Source organism: Amblyomma mixtum, chromosome 3, assembly GCF_055824585.1.
Source record: "Amblyomma mixtum isolate Tamu chromosome 3, ASM5582458v1, whole genome shotgun sequence".
NCBI lineage: Eukaryota > Metazoa > Arthropoda > Arachnida > Ixodida > Ixodidae > Amblyomma > Amblyomma mixtum.
In genome coordinates this window covers 401,715,633-401,737,177 of record NC_143014.1, presented here as the reverse complement: position 1 = coordinate 401,737,177, position 21,545 = coordinate 401,715,633, and the positions used below count along the sequence as shown (strand labels likewise).

Below are 21,545 nucleotides of genomic sequence, written 5' to 3'. Positions count from 1 at the left end.
CCGTTGCGATCCCGCGGCGGAATCGAAACCGCATAGGCGCGTTGCCACAGAGGGCGAGAATACCTCGCGAGCAACGGTGGTAAGCAAGCTAAGAGCAGCGCCAATAAAGATAGAGATCAACTTCGGCAGCCACTGCAAGATAGTGCTGCCAAAAAGAAAACTCAAATTTCGCGCGACTCCGTTGCGATCACGCGGCGAAACCAAAACTACAAAAGGGGTGTTGCCGCAGTCTGTGCCGCTGCGCTAAAGCTAGACATAAGTTCTGCTTATCTCCGTAAGAAGGCAGCACAAAATTCAAACACTTGTTGTAAGTCCAAAGAGGTGGCAGCACCCCCCAGTGAGCACGCATTGTTCTTTTGGCGCAAAATTTCAAACGGAAGATCGAAACCGTACCCGTACGGCAAAGACCTTGCGGGACAGAAAACCGCCGCCGTACATATACGGCAAAAACCTTCAAAGGGTTAATGGAATTTGACACCCCAAAGTGACTCAGGCTATGAGGGACGCAGTAATGGAGGGCTTCAGATAGTTTCGACCACCTGAGGCTCTTTGAAGTGCACTGACGTCGCACAGTACATGGGCCTCTAGCATTTCGCCTGCATCGAAATGTAACCACCATGGCTGGAATCGAACCTGCATCTTTCAGGTCGGCAGATGACAACCGTAACCACTGACCCACCGCGGTGGTTTGAGGGGAAAAGCGGAGTGTGCGCAGGAGAGAAGGAGCAACACAGTGAGATGTCATAGTACACCATACGATGCATATGAGTTGAGGCATTACGGTGCATCATTGAGAGCAGCGGAGCGTAGAATCGGGACGCGCAGGCCAGCTGTGGCTCGAGCAGTGCTATGGGCTAGGTGGTACGGTGCCTTGCAGAAATCTGTGCTAACAATACAGCTGATACAAACCAGCTGCTTCCTGATTCCGGGAGGAAGAGCCTTCCTTGCCAGTCTCAAAGTGTCGGGCAGGGCAATAACACAGTGACGATAAGACACTTGAGTGTCAGCAGGACCTCGAAAGCTACACCTGTGAAGTGGTGAACGGCATGAGGTGCGTGAAAACCTCCAGGCATGCATTTCGTACAAGAAGCTAGCCCTCATACTTGCCACGTAACGGAATGATTGCATGCAAACTGGGCAGTGGCCACAGGCGGGTGTCTTGTGGTCCTTATGCAGGCTGCCCACATGAATGGTGGCCGCACCCTCCGGCAGCTGTCACGTCTCAAGACGGACGGGTTTGTGAGCCTGCACTCCATCCAGAATTCACAGTCGTCCAGCACCCCCGAGGGCTCCATCGACATAAACGTGGAGTCCCTGTCAGGTTAGTTGTGCTCTACCCCAGTGGGGTGGAAGGAATTTAAATTTCCGCTTGTAGTTAATTTTCGCAAACGAAGGCCAAAGGATCGAATGGGACTAATTGAGAAACCAGATGCAGTAGGTGGGCCAGGGGCTGAAAGAGTGTTCAGCTTCTGAAAAGAAAAGAAAGAAAAAAAAGAAGGCAATAGAAAAATGCCTTCGAGTTCAATGCGCCATGTAATTCACTATAATAGAACAGTAAATTTGAAGTTTTAAAAAAGACTGATAATTCAGCATGAGTTTTTTTTTTTTTTTTCTGATCCCTCAGCTCACTTGAGGGGGGAGCTTATATAATATGTTACGCAACTTTTTGCCGACAGCTTTCAATAAATTTTGCAGCAGGAAACTTGCTAGGACGCACGCCATTGGTCTGTCTTGACATCAAACTATGCAATAAGGGCAAAATTATTATCCTGCCTATCATAGAAGTTGAGTTACAGGGTTTTGAATTTGCCACTTCACCTGATGCCTGAGCAGAGTGCCTGAGAGTGGTGCCTGAGCAGAGGTGGATGTCACTTCTTTACCGCTTTCAGTGCAATCGTGCATCCTCGCGCACCACTAGCCGTTCCTTAACGGGGGAGGAGGGTCTTAAAAACTTGTTTTGTATTGAGGCTGAAGCCTTTAAGAGTTTAGGTTTAATTGAGGACAACGTACCAATGTATGGAAAGGATCGTAGAGGTATATCGGGTTTTTGCATCATAACTTTTTTCAGCAGGGTCATCTCATTCAAGAGTTAGTTCTAGTGCCACTTCAGTGTGGTCGTCTCTTTTCCATGACGTCATTATCTCCACATTACAATACCTTTCTGTAAGTATATCTATCTTATGGCAACACTTCCCTTTTGTTCCGTCCTCATGTTGACAAAATGATATAGGCTACGTGCCATAATCAATTTTAATGAAAACTGAACGGCTGCCCGGAAGGCCAAACAAAATTTCACTCTGCTGTGAACGACAACCACATTAAACGGAATTTCATTAAAGGAAAACCACTTAATCTGAAAGGGCCAGAGAAGACCGCCTGGAATTAAATCGGATTGGTGCAGTTATAGCGAAAGTGAAAAGTGCTGTTGGATGCAGGAGAGGTCTGGGATGAGTTTTCCGACAACGTGTTTTGGTCTAATGATCCTAATGATCTGTATCTCTTTCAGGCCTCAGTGGAGGGGACCTACTCTGCGGCCTTTGCTGCTCGGGCCTCAGTACAGGCTTTCCAGCATGAAGATGGTCAGCGCCATCCAACCAACACCTCAGGATTGGCGGAGCAGGTACTACAGTCATTGTCGTTGTAGCAGAGGGTACTGAGGCTCTTCCCGTAGGGTAATCGCGCCACAGACTTGAACGCTTTTATAGTGTTTAAATCTGGCGAATTCGGTTGAGCAACTGTTCTGATGGAAAAACAAGCTCTTTCTTATGTCTTCTCTTAAATGACTCGTCAAGATCAGAGGTTCGAATGCCTGAATTTGTGCTCAGTATGGGAAGATGTTTAAGTCTATTTAACTGGCTGACGCTTGGTTCTGATCACTGGCCTTTCGCATTGCTTTTTGCGCTATCCTCGAGGTGCTGGGGTGCATTCCTGTTTGAGAATTACGTAGCTTGTTGTGTGCCCTTCGTGAAGGTACAGTGTTTTCATTGTCCAGTAATACTATCTTTTTTTGCGAGTATTCCGTCGTTACGATATTTCAAAATAACGAACGATTATTCACGACCCCACAAACTTCGTTGTATCAAGATTTCAATTTTGACCCTACGTTTCAATCGTAGCATGGATATTTTTCAGGGTCTTTCAGGTAGCGTTAGTACTTAGCCTCTGCAAAAATTACTTGCTTGGGAAGGAATTTGCCGTCGAAGAGGAGCATTGCTGAGGAGGATTTACCCAACAGTCTCGCCCCGACAATTTCGACAATTTCGGGTTAAGTTCTGCCAGTAGTTCTTTGGTCTTGAGGCCTGGCCCAACTCTATGGATGACTCCCCGGATCACATCATCCGGCGCGCTATGTACGTGTTGACTTCGTAGTTGACCCCCTGGATGCTGAGTTGTCTTATTTGCTTGATTTGTCTTGCCGTCTCTTCGGATGGCGTGCTCGTGATGATTATGTTGGATCCTCGGTGGACACCCGTTGTTCAGTTGTAGAGTAAGGGAGGAAGTGGGAGTGAAAGAAGAAACAGAAACAGGGGCCGTAATGAAGAAAATGAAATTGAGGAAAAGAAATTACGGAGGAGGTCGCGCCGCTGAGCAGAGGAGAGGCCACAGTTGGCACGATCCCAGCGCACGAATGGACACGGTGAGCATGGACAGACACCACGAGCATAGATAGACACCGCGAACATGAGCCATTAAAGGCTTTCGCCTTGGTGTGGACGCTGGTGCGGACGCTGATGCAGTGGCTTCTCAAACTAAATCTGAACGCATACGTTTCTGCGGAAAGATGCACTTCAGGATCTATTTCCTTCGCGTTTCCTTCATAGCCAGAGAATGCGCGACACAAGTCGCACCATGATTGACATGAATGCTTAATGTTTCACCTGAAGGAACTCAATTGCCATAGCATGATGGTCAGTGTGATTGGGCAAGACTGTGCGCTTGCGTCCTAATGCGTTAGGGGTTATGTACACCTAGCGGTGGTTAGGAGAGTTAGGATGAAGGCACTACGCTTCACCTGCCATCCACAGCGGAGCAACTTACTTTGGCAGAACTCCACGCTGGCTACTTTAAAGGTTCTTCTAATTAATGTTGAACCTTATGAATCTTAGGAGTGCATTGCTTTGTTGTTAGCTCTTCAAATGTACATTGTGCATACCATTGTAAAGATAACTGCCCTGTGTAACATGACAGGATGTGGATTAGTCTGGTCATTCCACATGCGCGATGACCTTTTATTTTGAAGACATTTCACAGCGGTTCATAAATGATGGCCGTACAAGGGTGTGAGGCGCGGTAACGAAAGAATGGAACTTGTAGTACGCAAAATTCCACAGGATACAGTGCTTGCAGCAGACGTTTTTGTCACAAGGGACTGCAGGCCAGTATAACCACAGGCTTTTTAATTATGGTTTGTTTCTTTTAGGGGGTATTACTATCTTCCAAAGCTGACGCCGTGCATTTGTTGTTTTGCAGTGCACGAAAGCTTCACTGCCTTTGTTTTTCCTGCAAAATCGCCCTCTTGCAGTTGTGCCCATCTGTTTGATGCTTTATAGCCGCAAGTGGAAAAGGAAAGAAGAATCGCAGTTGAACTCTGCATTTTCTATTCCGCAAGGGAACTATGATATTTTAGCAAAATTCCAAAAATGTTCTTGGATTAACGGCCTTGTTTATCACATCAATTCTTCTGGATTCGTGCTAGGCCACATGTATCTCGTAGGATTAAACATGAGCTGTTACCATGCCAGGATCTCAGCAACACCTTAGTTTCAGTAAATCGTCCCGGAGCAATCAGTTTAAAGCTTGCAGCATTGGCTTCTACAGTGGAGCCAGCAATCTGCATGATGCCATTCACTGACACTCTATTTTCCAACCGGTGGTGGATTGTTTGAAATTGCTGAAATGCGTGGGAGTTTTCATACATAGCATTTTCAGGGAAGAGAGCAATGGCAATCGTGAAATAATAATTTTGTATTTTTCCTTTCTGGAAATTTAGTGGGTGAACAGGTAGCTGAAAACGTGCTTCATAACCAGCCGTTCGTTAAGCAAGATGTAAGATTGGGACCCTTAAAGACGTGTACCCCTGATGGTGGTATAGTTTAAATGTGTGTTGAATGTGCGCTTTCTGATCTTCTGCCGATGATGGAGAGGAAATCACTCTTCTCTGCTGCGTTGTTTGCTGGTCCTTTCTGATTTTTTAAATGCAGCTATAGTACTGGTAGTGTCCATGGTTGATTGCCACCTTGAACAGTTTATCAAGAATGCCATTGGTCGTAAAATTTCATTGGCCTTTATGAAGTAAAAATTACTTGAGATTTAGTGTCGCATTGTTTAATTTGCATATGCGTAGTCATGCATACTATCTTTATTCTAGGCTGTGTGCAAAGGCGGCATTGAAGCTACGTTCTTGCAGTAGTACTGCAATCTTAAACGTTTTGCCTTCGAGAAAGCAGTGCTCAGTACGTTCGTTGCCTTAGGTACGGCCGCCACGGTTGTCACTGGATAGGGCGCTTGGGTGTTGACCCAAATGACGGGGGTTCAATCCTGGCCACAACAGTCGAATTTCAATGAAGGCGAAATTTTAGAGGCCTGTGTACCGTGCAATGTCAGTGCATGTTAAAGAACCCCAGGTAGTCAAAATTTCCTGAGCCCTTCACTATGGTGTCCTTCATAGCCCGCTTTGCTTTGGCACTCTAAACTGCCACAAACAAAAACCATGGTGGCTATGGTTGTGGTGCTCTGCTTCTGAGTGCATGGAGGTGGCAGGCAATCAAGGCCGCAGTGGCTACATTTCCATAGAGGTGAAACCCAAAGACGGCCTGCGGTGTGAAATGTCATTGCACGGTAAAGATTCCCAGGTGGTCTAAATTAATCCGGAGCCCTCCGCTAAAACCTTTTTTATTGCCCATGTTAAAACCTATATAATAATAGTGGTAGTATTTTTTAAAATATGTACCCCTGTAAGTGGCACGTGGCAATGACAACGCAACTAATTCAAGCAGGTTTTCGTACTAAGGAGGTTGATGAAATGTTCTTTCATGCAAGCATATTTAGGAACAGTGTTTGCTTTTTCTGCATTCGGTATTTGGAGGACTCCTTCAATTACTCATCACTGCAGCTGTGCCTCCTGGCTGAGGAAGACTGGGGCCAAAAATGGAGTTCATAATGCAGTGACGTCGGGCCCAACGTGATGCCTTTGCATTCTTCTGCAAGCGCTCTTTAATGTTTCCAGAATAGTATATTAAAATCTTTTTCCTTTCATAATTGTTTCTCAAGAATGTTGGACATGGGTACTGAGATGTTTTCAGTATTACAACAGAATGAAGTCGACCAACAGTTCTATTTTGTCTACCCTTTTTAATGTCATTTAGGCCTGGCTCAGACAACTACCAATCGCGCTTATAAATTTCGACATTACCTGCTGTATGTTGCCTTCAGCATTTGACTGTAGTGGTAGAGTCACAATCATATCATACTTTTTTGAAGTGCATTGCACTATTATGCTGAGATTTGTGCGGGCCACTTACAGTGTTAATCTCATAATGATTGCAACCGTGTAATGATCACACCTGAATTTTGGTGGCAAAATTCAATTTATTCCCCTCTTAATGATGGACTTTGAACTTGCCGCTGCATTTTATGTGCCAAGTCTAGCCAACGATCGTACTTCACAGATGGCACGTGCAGATGAGCATCTTGCTCTGTTAGCCACCATTTTTTTTATGTTTGTTGAAATTTTGCTGATGCTGAAACGTTGGTGTTGGTTGACCTGCAGTCACTCAGGCAGTCTAAACACAAATACCAAACTTGACTGCGGTTATCTCGAATCATGATTCGTTGTCGTCACAAGGCTCGCCACCGTTCTGAGTTGCGCTGCAACGAAGACAGTGATAAGCCCTGGGTTACGGGAATGCCAAAAATAAATCAGTCCTCCTTGAGGACTGCTGATTAGAGCTGTGCACGGGCTCGGGCCGGCCCGAAAGCCCGTACCCGGCCCGGCCCGCGGGCCGGGCTCGGGCCTTGCGGAAGTTATTCACCCGGGCCCGGGCCGGGCTCGGGCCACGGTATATTTATCTCGGACGGGCCGGCCGGGCTTCGCGATCGCGATTGCTCCTGTGTGGCTCCAGCCGCCCTACTGTTGCAAGGTTCGAAACTAATCTCCACATGAGTGGTCTCACGAGCCCAAATGACACTGCACAAAGGAAGGTGAGGCGTGTCAAACCGAAGGCACTCGCAAAAGTACCCTCCGCCACGCGTTGACGGGGGGCCGGGTGGGAGGGGGGGGGGTCATTATCACATGTACGGGACAACAGGATTCTCGCTCGTGTGGCAACAACGATGTGTTGTGACCATTATCTTCTTGCTCGCCATGGTTACCTGAGTAGGCGTAGGCGATAACTCTCTACATGCGCCATGTTTGCATATACTCACTAATTTTCATCTAGAGCATGAGAACCGAGCATTTTAAAAACATTAAAATAAACTGATTTTCCTTAGATTGTCTCTTTCTGTTTCATCGTCACTTCAATTTCAGTTTTGCAGGTCGGGCCGGGCCCGGGCCGGGCCTTAACTCGGGCCGGGCCCGGGCGGGCTTAGGTTTCTTCGGTGTCGGGCCGGGCCGGGCCTCCATCAGTAGTGTAGGGCTCGGGCCGGGCGCGGGCTGAAATTTGCGGCCCATGCACAGCTCTACTGCTGATCTGTACCGAGTTGCTGGTAGGAGTAATAATTGCAATACAAGGTAGTTTTATGCTCCCAGCCCCGTAGCAGGTGCCGCCATTTCAGTGCAACTGGCCCGATCTGCTTGCACGCCAGTGCCACTGCTAAGGTGTCGCTTAAATCAATCATATATCTTTCATTTAATATGAAACCATGAGGTTGTCAGTGAGGCAGTGCCATAAGTAGACAATGTAGCATAGCTTTGCTCAATTCAAAGGCTCCGTCCTCTGTGGCTTCGATATGAAACAAGTTAGGCCTAGCGATGACTTTGGAGTAGCACGCCAGAGCGCCATTGACGGTGGCGCTTGCAGCGAGCGTTGCGAACGTGTCACCTACTTAAACGCTGCAGCAGGGACCGCAGATTTTTCAGTTTAAATGTGGTAAAATGATTAGCTTGAATGCTGTGGGACGTTGCTGCAATGCACTGTTACTGCACCTTCGGACGAGATCGAACTCTGCATAAAAGTGTCATCGCACGATACTATACACACTGCCTATTTTGATTTGTTGCTCTTGAAACATAATTTTGTGCAAAGGAAAGTATGTTCTTGAAGCGGGCCACCTCGTGCACTTCTCGCTCTGACACCTACGTGCACTTTCTGTCTATAGATGCCGCCACCTTCTTGGTTAATGACCTAAACTGAGGTTGCCAAGCACGGTTTGCGATAACCGCAGTTTGATTGCTGTGTGGATAGTAGTAACCACAGGTAGCGAAAACTGTGGTTAAGCGCACCCGTGTGACAAGGGTCTGACTTGCAACTTGTTGGCATTTTCGGTGCTGAAAAATTTTAGGACGAAATTTACCCCATACAACGATCGCACCTCTGCAAAAGGCACTGCTTTCGTTGAAAATTATACTTTCAGAGAAGCCTACCACGTATCAGTGTAGCCTGACTTAGCATTTCCTTCGGCGTCAAAGAATTATTGAGATCTGGGCTTGCAAACGAAGGTTTTTCCGGTTTGAAAATTTAAAATAAGATGAGACGAAAGCGTGTTTCACATACCCAATGCCACAAATTTAAGGGTCTTGTGTTCTAAATTTTTTGCAGATGTCGTCTGAAACACTTGCATCGCGTATAGGGGGGGCCGAAGAGGCACAGCGCCCACTGGTGTGAGTGTCTACGAGTGATCTTAGATGTGAAGAGGAAGACATGGGAAGTTGCACCGCTATTATTTAAGGTCACTGCCAGTTCTAACAATGAAAACAGCCAAAAATGTCAAGGAGAGGCTATGCCCTTCATTTGTTAAAACTTTGGAAGGATATCCGTGCCTGACTTATTCAGCAATGTCTTTTTAACTCTCCAGTCTCAAAGAAATTGCTTTTTTCGGCTTGAGTATGCATAGAAGTTATTTTCAGCTGGCCTCTCAGTGTAATTTTGAATTTGCTACTTCACAATTTCAAATGCGGCCCTTCTCGAGGACGTAATGGCTCTTTACTGTTTCACTCTTGATGAAGTCAGTAGCCGAGCAGACTTACTTGAGTTCATTGTAGGGTAGATTCTTTTTCTAGATTTCTTGTATTCTAAACACTTTTAAGCCTTTTCTGCAAATCCTCAGATGGCGAGATACATTGAAAGCTGCGTATAAACGTGCACTTCTGGGTTTATTTCTTTTCAGTTCCCCTGAAATTGAAAATTTGTCGCCTTACTTTTCCTGAACTTGAGGAGTTAGTATCCATCAAATCAATTATTTTTTTTTTCAGAAGCATGCGGATGATGTTTATTTAAAGGACTGCAATGCAGATGCCTCCAGAAGGCATTTCTATTGGATTAAAATGGGCAGCTACAGCTCATGGACTTTATTAGTGCTCTTCAGTACTCCTTAGCCGAAGTGCATAAAGGCTAGTGCTCCCTAGATATATACCAGGTGTTCCAGGGAAGGCTATCAAATTTTCAAAAATAGTTTATGATGGTTTAATGTCCCAAAGCGATTCAAGCTATGAGGGATGCCGCAGTGAAGGGCTCAGAAATTTCTCCCACCTGGGGTTCTTTGACGTGCACTGACATAGACTCAGGGCAAGGAATATTGTAGGTTGCTTAATTACATAGCGATATCAGTGGGCCTTATAGCTGAATTTGACTGCTTCTAATCTCCCGTCATTTCGTGTGGCTTGCTGCATGGTCTTCTGATGGCGCTTTCACGTGCAGAAATGGAAGATGAAGAAGACCACGTTTTCAATCCACATCCTTGGAGACTGGTAGTTTAGCCCGCATGAACGCTGATAGTGCTGCAGGCGACGACATTGCAAGCCCAGCTCGACAGCCTGAAAGTTTGAACGGGCAGGGTGTTAAGATTAAGATTTGTGCCAAATGATTGTTCGCCTAAGGAAAGTGTATGAAGCAACCCGCTTTAAACCTTACGAAACGGTCCTATACGGTCATGACTCAGAGGCTGACGGATATCCGGCTTGTTGCAGGCTCCGGACTCTTTGAGAGCTGGAGGCAGATATTTCACTTGGTTGTGGGTTCTGGCCTGGCTCTGAAACTTGTAGTTTGGGTGCTAGACTCTTTAATAGTAGGAGGCTGACGAGGATCCCGCTTGGTGTGGACTCGGCCTGCTTAAGAGTTCGAAGTTGTAGATTTTACTGGGAGTACCTGCCAACCACTTTGCAATATAGCTGAAGATAAACGGGCATAGTGGAAGAAAACGTTGTACTGTCTGCCTGTCGCAGCGTGTCGCCGGATCAGCAAACAAACGGAAACATCAATGAAGAACAGCAACATTGTTGTATCATCTCCCCTGACTCCTTGTTACGGCGAATTTTTCTCAAAGAGAGCTGCTTGCGCTAACGTGATACAAACTTTGTAGCCACAGCACACATAACTCCCATTTAGGAGACAAAAAAACGGGAAGTGTTGCATAACGAGTGGCAGTACCACTATGGCGCAAACAAGATTAAAACACGAGACATTCCATCCACGCCGCGATGGGCCAAACTTGCGACAGCCATCCAGTCATAAACTTCCATGCTAAGCACGTCAGTCCGGGCAGACATGGCAATGTTTATTATCACGACATTTCAATAACTGCCGCGCGCGTGTTAGCACATATTTCCTCATCAATGCGCACTTCGCTCTATGTCGCACAGTCCGCTGGCTGGGTTATTCCCGATTCTTTTCCTTCCAAAAGCGCACGAAAAAAAAACATGTACTTGTGCACACTGTTCTGCTTGAACGTTTAGAATGGCAGCTGGATCGCTGATGAAGTTGCAACCTGAAACCACAGTGCTCGAAACCTACAGCCTGAATGCGGAATGCGTGCTCTGCAGAGATGTGTGCTTTGCTGCTTTCAGAGCTGAACGCTACCTTCATTCTTACGCATGAAGCCCAAATAAGAGAAGCCCCAAAAGAAAACAACAGAACGCAACAAAATAAGAGGACGCTTGTTTACACAAAGTGAGGACGATCACATATGCAGCGTTAATCGCATCACTTAATCTTGTTAGACGCCCATTGCTCGTAATTTAAGTATTAATGCGGAAACATTATATGACTCAGCTGTAACGAAGCCCTGCTCACTAAGAAATACAGGCATTTTCATTTTTCAATCGTTGAGATGGATGAAATGATTGTCCTTATTGCGGCATGAACTCAGACTTTGGTGACCGCCATTTTGTAGTGCATTGAGCACGCCGATAGGCGGCACGCTAACATGATGTTCTTATCACTCTGTCTAAGGCTTGCGCTACTGAAGCCATGAGCTTTACCGCAAACTGGCACCCTTCACATCATGTAGGTGAGCCATAATTATCATTAATGATAATCTACAGAGCCTCTCTAGTGTGCCATAACTAAATTATTTCTGAGCATCTATGCACTTAAAAACAGCACGCGTATTCCAAAGTTGGACGGCTTCCGGTAAGCTTCAGCATACTGTAAGTTCTTCCTGTCACTTCCAGACAGAGAAATGCGGTTGATGCTTCCGCTACTTTGCTTTCTGTTCAGTTCTGTCACTGAATACCTTAGGAGCTAACCTACACTTAAGCCCAAGGCGTCTGTCACGATCTAAACCTACAGATGCTGTATAAGTAGGCTTGGTCATAAATAACGTCTATGAAATAATTAATTATTCCCGTGAGGAAGTCCGGGCGAGAGGAATTCCGTTCTTAAGCGGAGTTAATTGGGCACGAACTACATTATCACGCGAGCGACTCCTCCCCCACCTTCGGTAGTGATGGGGTCACGCGTGTACCTCTCCACGGGGCGAGGCATCCTCAGGGTCGTTCGCGAGCCTGATGGGCCACGAAAAGGCAAGTGCAAACACTGCGCATCTGCGGCAGGGCTTGGGTGGGCGTACTTGAAGCTGCGCTTCTGTGTCGACGCCTGCGGCCGCGCCGTTTTTCTTTGGTGTCATTGTTTGCTTCCTCTTTCGCTGTGCATGGACTCTGGCAGGCGCTTCGGCACTTTGGATATCGGCGGTTCAGAGCGAAGCCGAAGCAACAGCGTCCTTCACAGTGGGAGTGCCAGAAATGAGGCCTGCAGGAAAAAGAAAGAATGTTTATGAGGGTGAGCCCAAGGCAAGGTGCACAGTGATGGCACCGCTGCATTCAACGTCAGTTGCCGAGAGCTGTTAAGGACGCTCATGGAAAAGGAGTAACGAGAGCGCCGTGATTGTCATCCGCGTTGTATATAACCGAGGTCGTGTGAATGTTAGGCTGCTATTCCACATTAGAATGTTGCGACACGCCTGTCTAGATTCCGATAAAATTTGCGGCCAGTTCGATACTGATGCCTTGTCCGAGCTTAGATGCTAGACGCTGACGCGCAGATTTGCAATTAAGTATTGCTATGCCTGCTGAAGCTGGAAACCACTATTGGGCGGACATCTTCGAGTGGTCGTGGCATGCTCCACTAATGGGACTCGGGAGCAAGAGCTATCCTATGTGCTGGAAAGAGAATTTCCCGTGTACAAGGCTCAATCATTCAATCAATCAATCAGTGAGTTACTCAATCCATAAATAGCATTTTTAATATTGATTTTATGAGTTCACAATTTTTACACAGCACATGCATACACATGTAGCACATGCACAGCCAGTCCAGTGTGGCGTCAATGCGAGGAAGAGGGTAGACGTCCTTTGTTATGTTGCTCAGGTGTCGGTAATCACCGCAGAGTCAAAGTGCACCGCCTTTCTTCCTCACTAGAACAACCGGTGCCGCCCGGGGCTCTTTCATGGCTGAATGACGTCGTCGCAAAGCATATCGGGGCAACACACGGTAGGGGCTCTGGAGGAGAGGTCTGGCGTGCTGGTCGGTTACAATACGATGCTTGGCAAACTGCATTTGTCGAGCCTTCGGCAATGACGAGAGGCACTCACTGCAGCTTCAAAGCAGACAGCGGACCTGGTATTGCTTGTTCTGGGGCAGGACTTGGTTTATGTCTAAGACGTGCTTGTGATCTTCCTTAGGTAAATCGTCTGGACGGGAAAGGGTGAAGGCGTCGAGAATGTCGGATAGTTCGTCGATGAAAGGAATCCTTGTTCCTTTGTTAACGTGCCGGAATTCTTCGCTGAAGTTCGTCTGCATTACTTCAGTTTGGCCATTGCGGATGTGTAGTATGCCTCTTGCGAAGCCGATTCCGTGCTCTAGAACCAATTCTGTGTTCCCCTCGTTGAGAGCTTTCATGTTCTTGGCATCTGTGGCACCTACGGTGACCATGACGCTTGACCGGCTTGGGATGCTCCCTTGTTCACCCAGACACTCAGGCCAACATGCTTCTTTGTGCTTGTCATCGAAGGGAAAGCTTCGTTTCTTCAATGTGTGATGAGCTTGGAACGCTGGTTGATGATCACCTGATGCTCATTAAGGAAATCTGTTCCCAGTATCACATCGCGAGACCATGCTGTAGTACTACGAAGGCCTCAGGAAAGGTGTGTCCCTTGATGGCCACTCGCGCATTGCATCACCCTGTTCACGTAATACGATGGCCTCCTGTGTGCGTCGGGTCACGGCTTTGTCGGGTATGTGGATGGTGGGTAGCTCGCGTCGTCAGGGCTTTTCTGGTTGATGTGGTCATTCTGAAGCCCAATCGCGCCTTCATCATTCTCGTGTTTGTGTGCGGCGTCGGCATGGCAGATCCAACATCTTCATGTTCGGTGGAGGATCTTCGTTGTTTCGCTGGTGAGCAACCTCACCTCCAAAAGTTGCATTCTTTGGTTTCCTCTGCGGAACTTTAGCACCTTCCGCGAACAGCCGCTGCGTAGCTGCGGCCCAGCAATGCGAAACGTGGTGTGGACAGTGATGGTGAGCGGGACAGGCAGGTCAATGACCCGTAATCCTCTCTGCGCAGGTCTGGGGCCATTGGCTGCGTTTTGGTCACGGGGCATCAATTAAGTTGCTGTGCAGGCCGATTCTTCTATAGGTGCAGTGACGAAGAATATGCGGCCTCAGCGCATTGGAAGCGTAGCGGACAGTTGTCGTAAGAGTTCTAGGCGTGGCATTTCGTGGCGTTTGAGAGTTGCCTGTAGGCTGGTCAGGCAGAAACAGGCAGACAGCGTTTTGGAACAAGTGGTTCATGGTGGAGAGGACGTATGGGGTGTCATTGGGGGCTCAAGAGTGCGTACTGCAGCGGCGAAGGTCATGGCCTGGGGTTCTGTGGCCATCGGAGTTGGGGTACCAAGTGCCTGCTGCGCTTCTTCTCATTCCACATCCATGAGAGTCACTGCTTGTGGCTGATTCATCAACATCGCAGCCATATATAAAAAATTCACCCTATCTACCGCTGACCTACGGCGAAGATTAAATATGTTTGTGATATAGGGAAGTGATGACAGCCAGACTCAATGTATATACCGGGTGTTTCAGGGAAGCCCGCCACTAATTTTTGACAGTATGCTTTCTGATGTATAAAGACAACTTCTGTGGTATAGTGATAGCAGTTTGGGGTACTTCAGAAGAGAGAGAACTAGTTATTTGTAGCTGGCGAGTCGTAACATCAATATTATAGTATCTAAATTTTTGATGACACAATTTCTATCTGCATTGTGGCTCAGCAGATTTTCGAGAATTTCACATATTCAAAAATCACGTGCTCATAGGCCCCGCAGGCATGCCCTCTACTGAACTCAAGTCGCAGGTCTTAAACTCTGAGACCCTTGAGCAGGAAGCTCATCCATCAGAAATGATATCGTTAACAATATAGTTGTGACCCATGTGTTTTCAAGGTGTGAAGAAGTTAAAAGAAGCCCTGTTTCTTCGAAATTAAAATGAGTTGTAAGTCAGCACATGTATGTTGCCCCTGGTGTTTTTTGCTGTTCCATCGCAAATGAGTAACCAACATGCCCACGCTGCTTTCCTGACAAAAGAGAGGACGGTACAAGCGCTTGGTGTCGTAATGGTTCAAACCTGCCAAGCGCTTGTACTGTGGCAGGTTTGAACCATTACGACACCAAGCGCTTGTACTGCTTGGTGTCGTAATGGTTCAAACCTGGCCGTCGCAGTGGCTCAGTGGTTATGGTCTTGCCCCCTTGGAGTGATGTACAAAAGCAGATGTCGCTATGTGTGCTTTGCCAGAAGGCAATTTTCGAATCTCGCGTGAAGTTTTTGAAATTTTTTGAATCACAGTGCCCACAGTGATCGCGCTTTCGAAATTCTAAAAACTGATTTGCCTATTGCTGATGGCCAGCTACAAAATCTCCATTTGCAATCAAGTGCCTTTCTCTAATCGTTAAAAAATTAACTATTCAAATTAAGTTGACCAGCTTACTAGTTACCAGCATTCATCTGTTTTCTGGCATCCGCCAAAATTGTTAGTACTATATTGCAGAAGCCATTTTACTACCTCAAAGAGGTATTTTTTAGTTATAAGTGGCATGCTTCTCTGAAAAAGTAAGTTTTCACAGGGTGTGGAGCTACACTCTTGGCGACGAACACAGTATTTTGGCTACAGAGTGTATCCACGATTCTGGCAGTAGTCCTATGCTTAAGCCGTGAACCACACTTTGGAAAGGCTCGGAATGCCACTGGCACAATCTGGAAGGCTTCCTTTTTATCAGAACCGAATTAGTATGTTGCCATCTACATTGCCTGTGCGAATGGTCTTCACAGGAAGGACCGAGGGTATCTGCTAATCAAGTGTCACATATTCGTTACATTTCGTGTACAGCTGACCATTAAGATGGTGATTACACGTCCGACATACGCACAATATCTTCGCATATAAGTTTGTCAAGGGGTTCGGCGGCTGGCTTTTTGCCCTGAGATGAAATATATAGTGACAGGGGTTTACCTCGCTGAAATATAATAGCTGGGCAAACTGGCGTTTTTACGTATAGTCACAGTCGTGCAGTAGTAGTGTTGCCTCACGCTTCCGGCTAATATTGCAGAGTATGCACCCGCTCTTTTGATTATCTGCGCAATTGTACACAGCCCGCAAAGTGCTGCGGTACAAAGCGTCCGCCCACGAGAAACTAAGTCTGAAAGCCGTTCATACCGCACGACGTTCATTCACTGGCTGCCACCTTGGTGGCAATGACTGCTGATGTCAGTGGTGCGAGGCAGTCACGTACCGTTCTTGACTTCAGAAACCGGACACCTTAGTGGGAGTAGTAACCTTGGTACGAACAGATTGTGAGGGAGAGGCCAGAAGGCTCGGGAGGCTGTTTGTGCGATCTATCTGCATAGGCTGTGTTGTTTGTAGAAAATCCAGACTTGAAAATGTCTCGATCAAGTGGGCTCTGTTACGGCTATAAAAGACTTCTTAAATGGTATCTAATAAAGTTGCGGTATGCCTGAGATGTTAAATCACACCGCTCCACGAATATTGTCCAGCAAGAACTTTATAATGCGCTACATAGAAGTTGAGTTATCGTTAGTGAAATTGTTATTTTCAGTGTCTTCACGCTTTTCCCTCTCCTCTTGTCACTTTTTGCACGCTGGAAGGTTGCCGCTCTTCTGCCGGCTCGCCTACTTTCGAGTCCAACGATGGGCCAATCACTGTCTTCATCGAAAAGCTGGGGAAAATGTGAGTCTGTGAGCACTTAGGTAGTCCAGAAATTGCATGGTGTTGCATACTGTGAAGTGTAGAAATGGAGACCTGTGATCTATAAATTACTGATGCCTATCTGTAGGCTCTCCTAGTAGCCTGCAAAGATGTGGCGCTTTTAACTTTTCCTGGTTTGTGAGAGGCCTGGCTCTGGGCTGACCGTGCCAGGCGATGTGTAAAGTTGCGTGTTTAGTTTTGAGCTTGAAATGTGTTAAGTTGTGGTTCCTAGCTTTTAAGCAGAGCGTTTGGCAGAAGCAAAGTAGGCCTTGTTCTGAAACTGGAAATTTTGTCATCTTGGCCTGTTTAAAGAAAGATTTATTAAAGGCTCTGGCAGTGACGCCTATTTTCTCTTTAAAGGTGCACAGTTCCACACGACAGTGTTCAAGCATTGCCCCTGCCAATGTATAAAGGTAAGGATTCTGTTGTTAGGCATTGTTTGCACTTGTGGAAAATTTGGAGCGCTAAGCATGTGAAATTTGGTTGTCGCACGTGATTGTGGGTTCTCTGCTGCATTCAGAAGTGTATTATTTGGCTCAGGTTTTTATGGCAACACACTGTAGGGATTAAGCGTGTTGTGCTCTCCTCTGAATGTATTCTAGAACTCCTTTAAATTAGATTCACGGTGTTAATAGTATCAGATCATGCAAAAATTTTTTGTTTTATTTCTACGAACTTGTGTGAAATGCTTTTAGGTTGGCTTTTGGCAGTCACTTTGAAGTCATTTGCAAATACGTACCTGGATTACCTTAACTTTAAAGCTCAATGTTCAAAACACTGATTCTGCCTACTCGTATTCTTGTAACTTTTTTGCAGTTTGTTGTAATATTTTGAAAGCTTTGATTTCCAAGCTGTAGAATGTTACTGAGAGTTCAGGATGGCACTGGTCCGTTTCTCGACTATTCTCAATAACGACGCCGCTGCCATTTGCCCACCGGCTTGAGCCTGAGGCAACCGGCCTTCATTGCGATGGCTGACGCTGCGTAAAGTGTTCGTGCTTCCAATGCATCAGTGTCCATTGGGCCTGTGCCCAAATTGAACAAATCTAAGAAAGACAGGGGCACAGGTAGAAGACTGGACTGTGCACGGTTGCCACATGTGGAGTCTTTTTCAGCATGGAAAGCACGGCTTCTTTTTAATTAAAAGAGGCACTATTCCAGATTTTGGCGAAAGTCATTCCACTTTATTATCTGTACATAGTCTGCACAAAACACTATCACACACAGCAGCATCACTAATTCGCTTACAGGTTTCTTCTCCTTCAAGAGAATTCGTACCGGGCTCTCTATGACTTGCTTTGGCATAAAACTACTTTCAGTCAACTATTCTCTCTGCATTCTATCTTCATTGTTTCTGTGTTAATAGAGCTTTAACTCAGCACAGTGTCAGGACCAGGAAGAGTAACCTGCCGGGACGTGGTAGAGCGGAAGACGTGCTTCTTACACAGGGAGCTCCTAGCGGGGATGACGTAGACTTCGGACATCGGTCAGAGAACGAAGATCAGAAATGCTTCTTACATCATCCTGATGTATGTGTAGTGAAAGTGTCAAATGGTGGTTTTCGCGATGAGAGGGTGTAATTATATTTATAAAATTCTTACATCTATTATTCGAGAACGTGAAGCTCGTTTGAATAATAGGTCTCACATACACAGAATTACCCAGTCTGCAAGCATAAGGAATTCACAGTCCTAAATTGACACCCTACTTTGGCTTCATTATTAGATACTTTCGATGTGTGTGTGTTGCAGGGTAGATCTCCAGCCATGAGATATATGTGCTGCTTCAAGAGGATTCTTCGTTGTGTGTGCTAATTTTTGCAGAGCTCGTATAGAATACCTGCATCGCATCCAGACGAAGGTCAGGCACGTGGGTACACCCAGGGTGCACAAGGCCTTTCAGAGTGAGTCGACGGAAGTTGTCTTGGATGCATAGGAAGAAACAAGGGAGTTAACGCACTGGGTGTCGAGCCAGCATTTCTGAGTGTAAGGTGTGTGTTCACGCGGTGCAGTTTCAGTCCAGCTTCGGATGCAAAGCAACATTCTTTTGCAGTTCGTATGTCAAATCGGTGCAGAGATTTTAGAACCAAGCAAACAAAAACTAACTACTATAAGAATTTTTCTATATTATTACCTCAATGCCTTTCTTTGTGCTGTTTTTTTTTGTCGCGTCGAAATGGGAAAAAATTTATATATTCTGTTCTCAATATGCTTGCTTGTCTCATTTTATTTCACAGAGCACGAGAAAAAGTTCATGATAGACTATGTCTGGCTTCCCTCTCCGTTTTTGAGTACTGAAAAAGATTTTTTTATTTTTTGGTTCCTGCAGTGTTTTGTGTAATTAGAGAGCTCGAAAACACTTGGGTTAGTATAACAGGTGCGCGAGGTAACCTGCTGCTTTAAATAAAGATGTGCATTAGGCGCTGGAACAATACCATCGTGCAGCACTCGCAGGGCGGGGTCATTTTGTTTCTTCATGCAATGTTTATGTCGTTGCACATGGGCAGGTATGGGTGATGTAGTGCATCCCGAGTATTCCTGTAGCATCTATTTCTGTGCAGTTGTAAAGAGTCTTAAAGAGTGAATAACTGACATTTGAGTGGAATGCTAATTTGTCGTACAATTTGCAGCTAAAACGTCATCTGCCACCTAGGCCCATTCCAAATTTCAGTAAAACGGCGTGTTGAGCAAGGTGGTACATACTGCTGGGAAACACCGCAGGAACAGGGACAAGAGAAAAGAAGACGACGGGACAGGCGCTGCCCGTCCCGTCGTCTTCTTTCCTCTTCTAGAGGCCCGTGTGTTGTGCGATGTCAGTGCACATTAAAGAACCCCAGGTGGTCGAAATTTCCGAAGCCCTTCACTACGGCGTCCCTCATAGCCTGAGTTGCTTCGGGACGTTAAACCCTAATAAACAAACATAAACAAACAACTTCTTTTCTCTTGTCCCTGTTCCTGCGCTCTTTCCCAGCAGCCCATTCCAAATGTTCTATTAATTTCTCTCTGAACAGCCTGGTTTTTGAACTGGCGAGGAAGGGCACCCAAATTCACCGGAGTTCACACCCGCTCGCAATTCTGCGGTTAAAGATGATTCTGAAGCAAAACTGGGAATTCCGTTTACCTCTGCTGATTTTTTAACACCTGGCAGACAAAGCAAATAAGGTACATTGTATGTTTAATTGAATGCGGCCATGTTTTGCTTTGCGCTTTCCTTACCTAAGGTGACGTGCGTGATTTTATGAGATCTAGGTAGCTATTTCAATGATGTTTCTTTCTTTTTTGTTGAAGAGACTTGGAAAAGATGCATGCTGCAGATTGGGCCACGTATGTCGATATGTTAGGTAGCGATAAGGATGCATTTCACACCCTGTGCTCGAAAGACCCCAGAAGCGAAGGCAAAAGTCCACTGAGTGGTTTACCCAACTAGTCCGACTGTGCACAGGAAAGAAAGGACGTTTTTGAATACACATCTCCTAATTATGATTTTAGATGCAGTTCACGCATTCGGTGATGAGAGCATGGCCCCAGTTTCTGCCCTGTGATATTTCCGGCAGCTTGCTAAAGCATTTGGCATACAACCGTGGCGTTACATCATGACATGGTTGCGTGACAAGGACAGTAGCCGAAGGCACTTAGGGAGGTGCAGAGCAGATGAAAGAGGCTCCAGAAGCAAACTGGCAAGCAAAAAAGTGGAGATGTGACATAGCAGAGGAATTGGCTAGCATAAAGAAGGTTTACTTTGTTTTTCTGGTAAAATATTGAAGTAAATAGGTTTGTCGTGTTTCACATTAAACATTTCAAAATCTCATTTCTTGATGCATTGGACCCAGTATTATAAAAAGAAAGGGTACCAGGTTTTTATTCTTTCCCAGATTCATCTACAGAGAGCTCTAAAGCTACTCAACTAGAATGGTGCATGTCTATATGGTAGGTCCTATTTATGCACAGAAGTGGCTCCATGTAGGCACCTCAACTTATTTAAGTGACCTTTGAAAGATGGAACCTCTTTGTGGAGAAAACCATGTTGAAAGCAGAATTCTATCGGCAAGGTTTTTTTTATTTTGAACCATGGTACTGAAACAGTGATTCACCACATGTTTTTCCGTTAACTGGTAAATTAACATTTTTTTCTTGTCATATTAAAATCACAAGCATGCCTAACCATAATAAGTGATAAATTACATATTGCCTTATCGTTTGAAATGGAGACAATCAGTTAAGAGGATTACGTGAAGAGAAATATTTTCACCCTGAAAAATAAATCACTGCTCGAATGCAGTAGACCTGAAGAGGGCATTATTCACAATGGTAATTTTTCCAGTCGAACAGTTGGGTCCAAATAGGTTTTAAATGTGCAAAGCCATGGTTTGCAATGGTATGCGATATGAGAATGAAAGAGAGAGAAGCAAATGATTTTAATACAGGAAGATAAAAATGTTTTTAGCTTTGAGACCATAGCCTGCTAGTGCCAGCTCAGGGCTTAAGTTATCACCGTGTGGCTTGGAGTCAAATTATCTGTCTAGTGTAACCCGAAAACATTTAATGGTGTACTTAATTTTGGGTAGGTGTGTCCAGAGCTCAATATACGTGAGTAAAAGTTTTTTTTGGCTGCATAAATGCCCTGTTACAGCATCCTTTAATAAATATTCAAGGTAAGCACTACTTTCGTGCATAATATGATAATCTTTTGACATATCGAAATGGATTGCAGCTAGATGTGGCCCTCCATTTTCACTACATTTTTTAATGACAGAACTTTGGTGTGGGGTGAACTAATATTCGGAATTTCAAGTGCGTATGCAGTACGTGTGTAGCATGGTTGAAAATCATTTGTATGAATTTATATTTGAGAACTTCC

The 21,545-nt window shown here is 45.7% G+C and overlaps 1 protein-coding gene across 7 annotated transcripts in view; it reads left to right on the top strand.

Annotated features, from left to right (window-relative positions):
• LOC149357380 (uncharacterized) overlaps window positions 1-21,432 on the top strand; it is a 116,396-nt gene extending 94,964 nt beyond the window's left edge. Inside the window, exons 1-5 of one of the 7 annotated variants that reach the window (XM_089584569.1) lie at window positions 1,002-1,321; window positions 2,507-2,620; window positions 12,102-12,215; window positions 16,590-16,671; window positions 17,050-21,432. In XM_089584569.1, coding sequence (XP_089440695.1) covers window positions 1,119-1,321; window positions 2,507-2,620; window positions 12,102-12,213 — 429 coding nt within the window. In that variant the 5' untranslated portion in view covers window positions 1,002-1,118 and the 3' untranslated portion in view covers window positions 12,214-12,215; window positions 16,590-16,671; window positions 17,050-21,432. Of the gene's footprint in view, window positions 1-1,001; window positions 1,322-2,506; window positions 2,621-8,759; window positions 8,822-12,101; window positions 15,008-16,589; window positions 16,835-17,049 lie in introns of those variants that run through there. The other 6 variants (XM_089584571.1, XM_089584572.1, XM_089584568.1 and 3 more) reach the window with 6 other exon arrangements.
• Window positions 21,433-21,545: the final 113 nt, after the last annotated feature.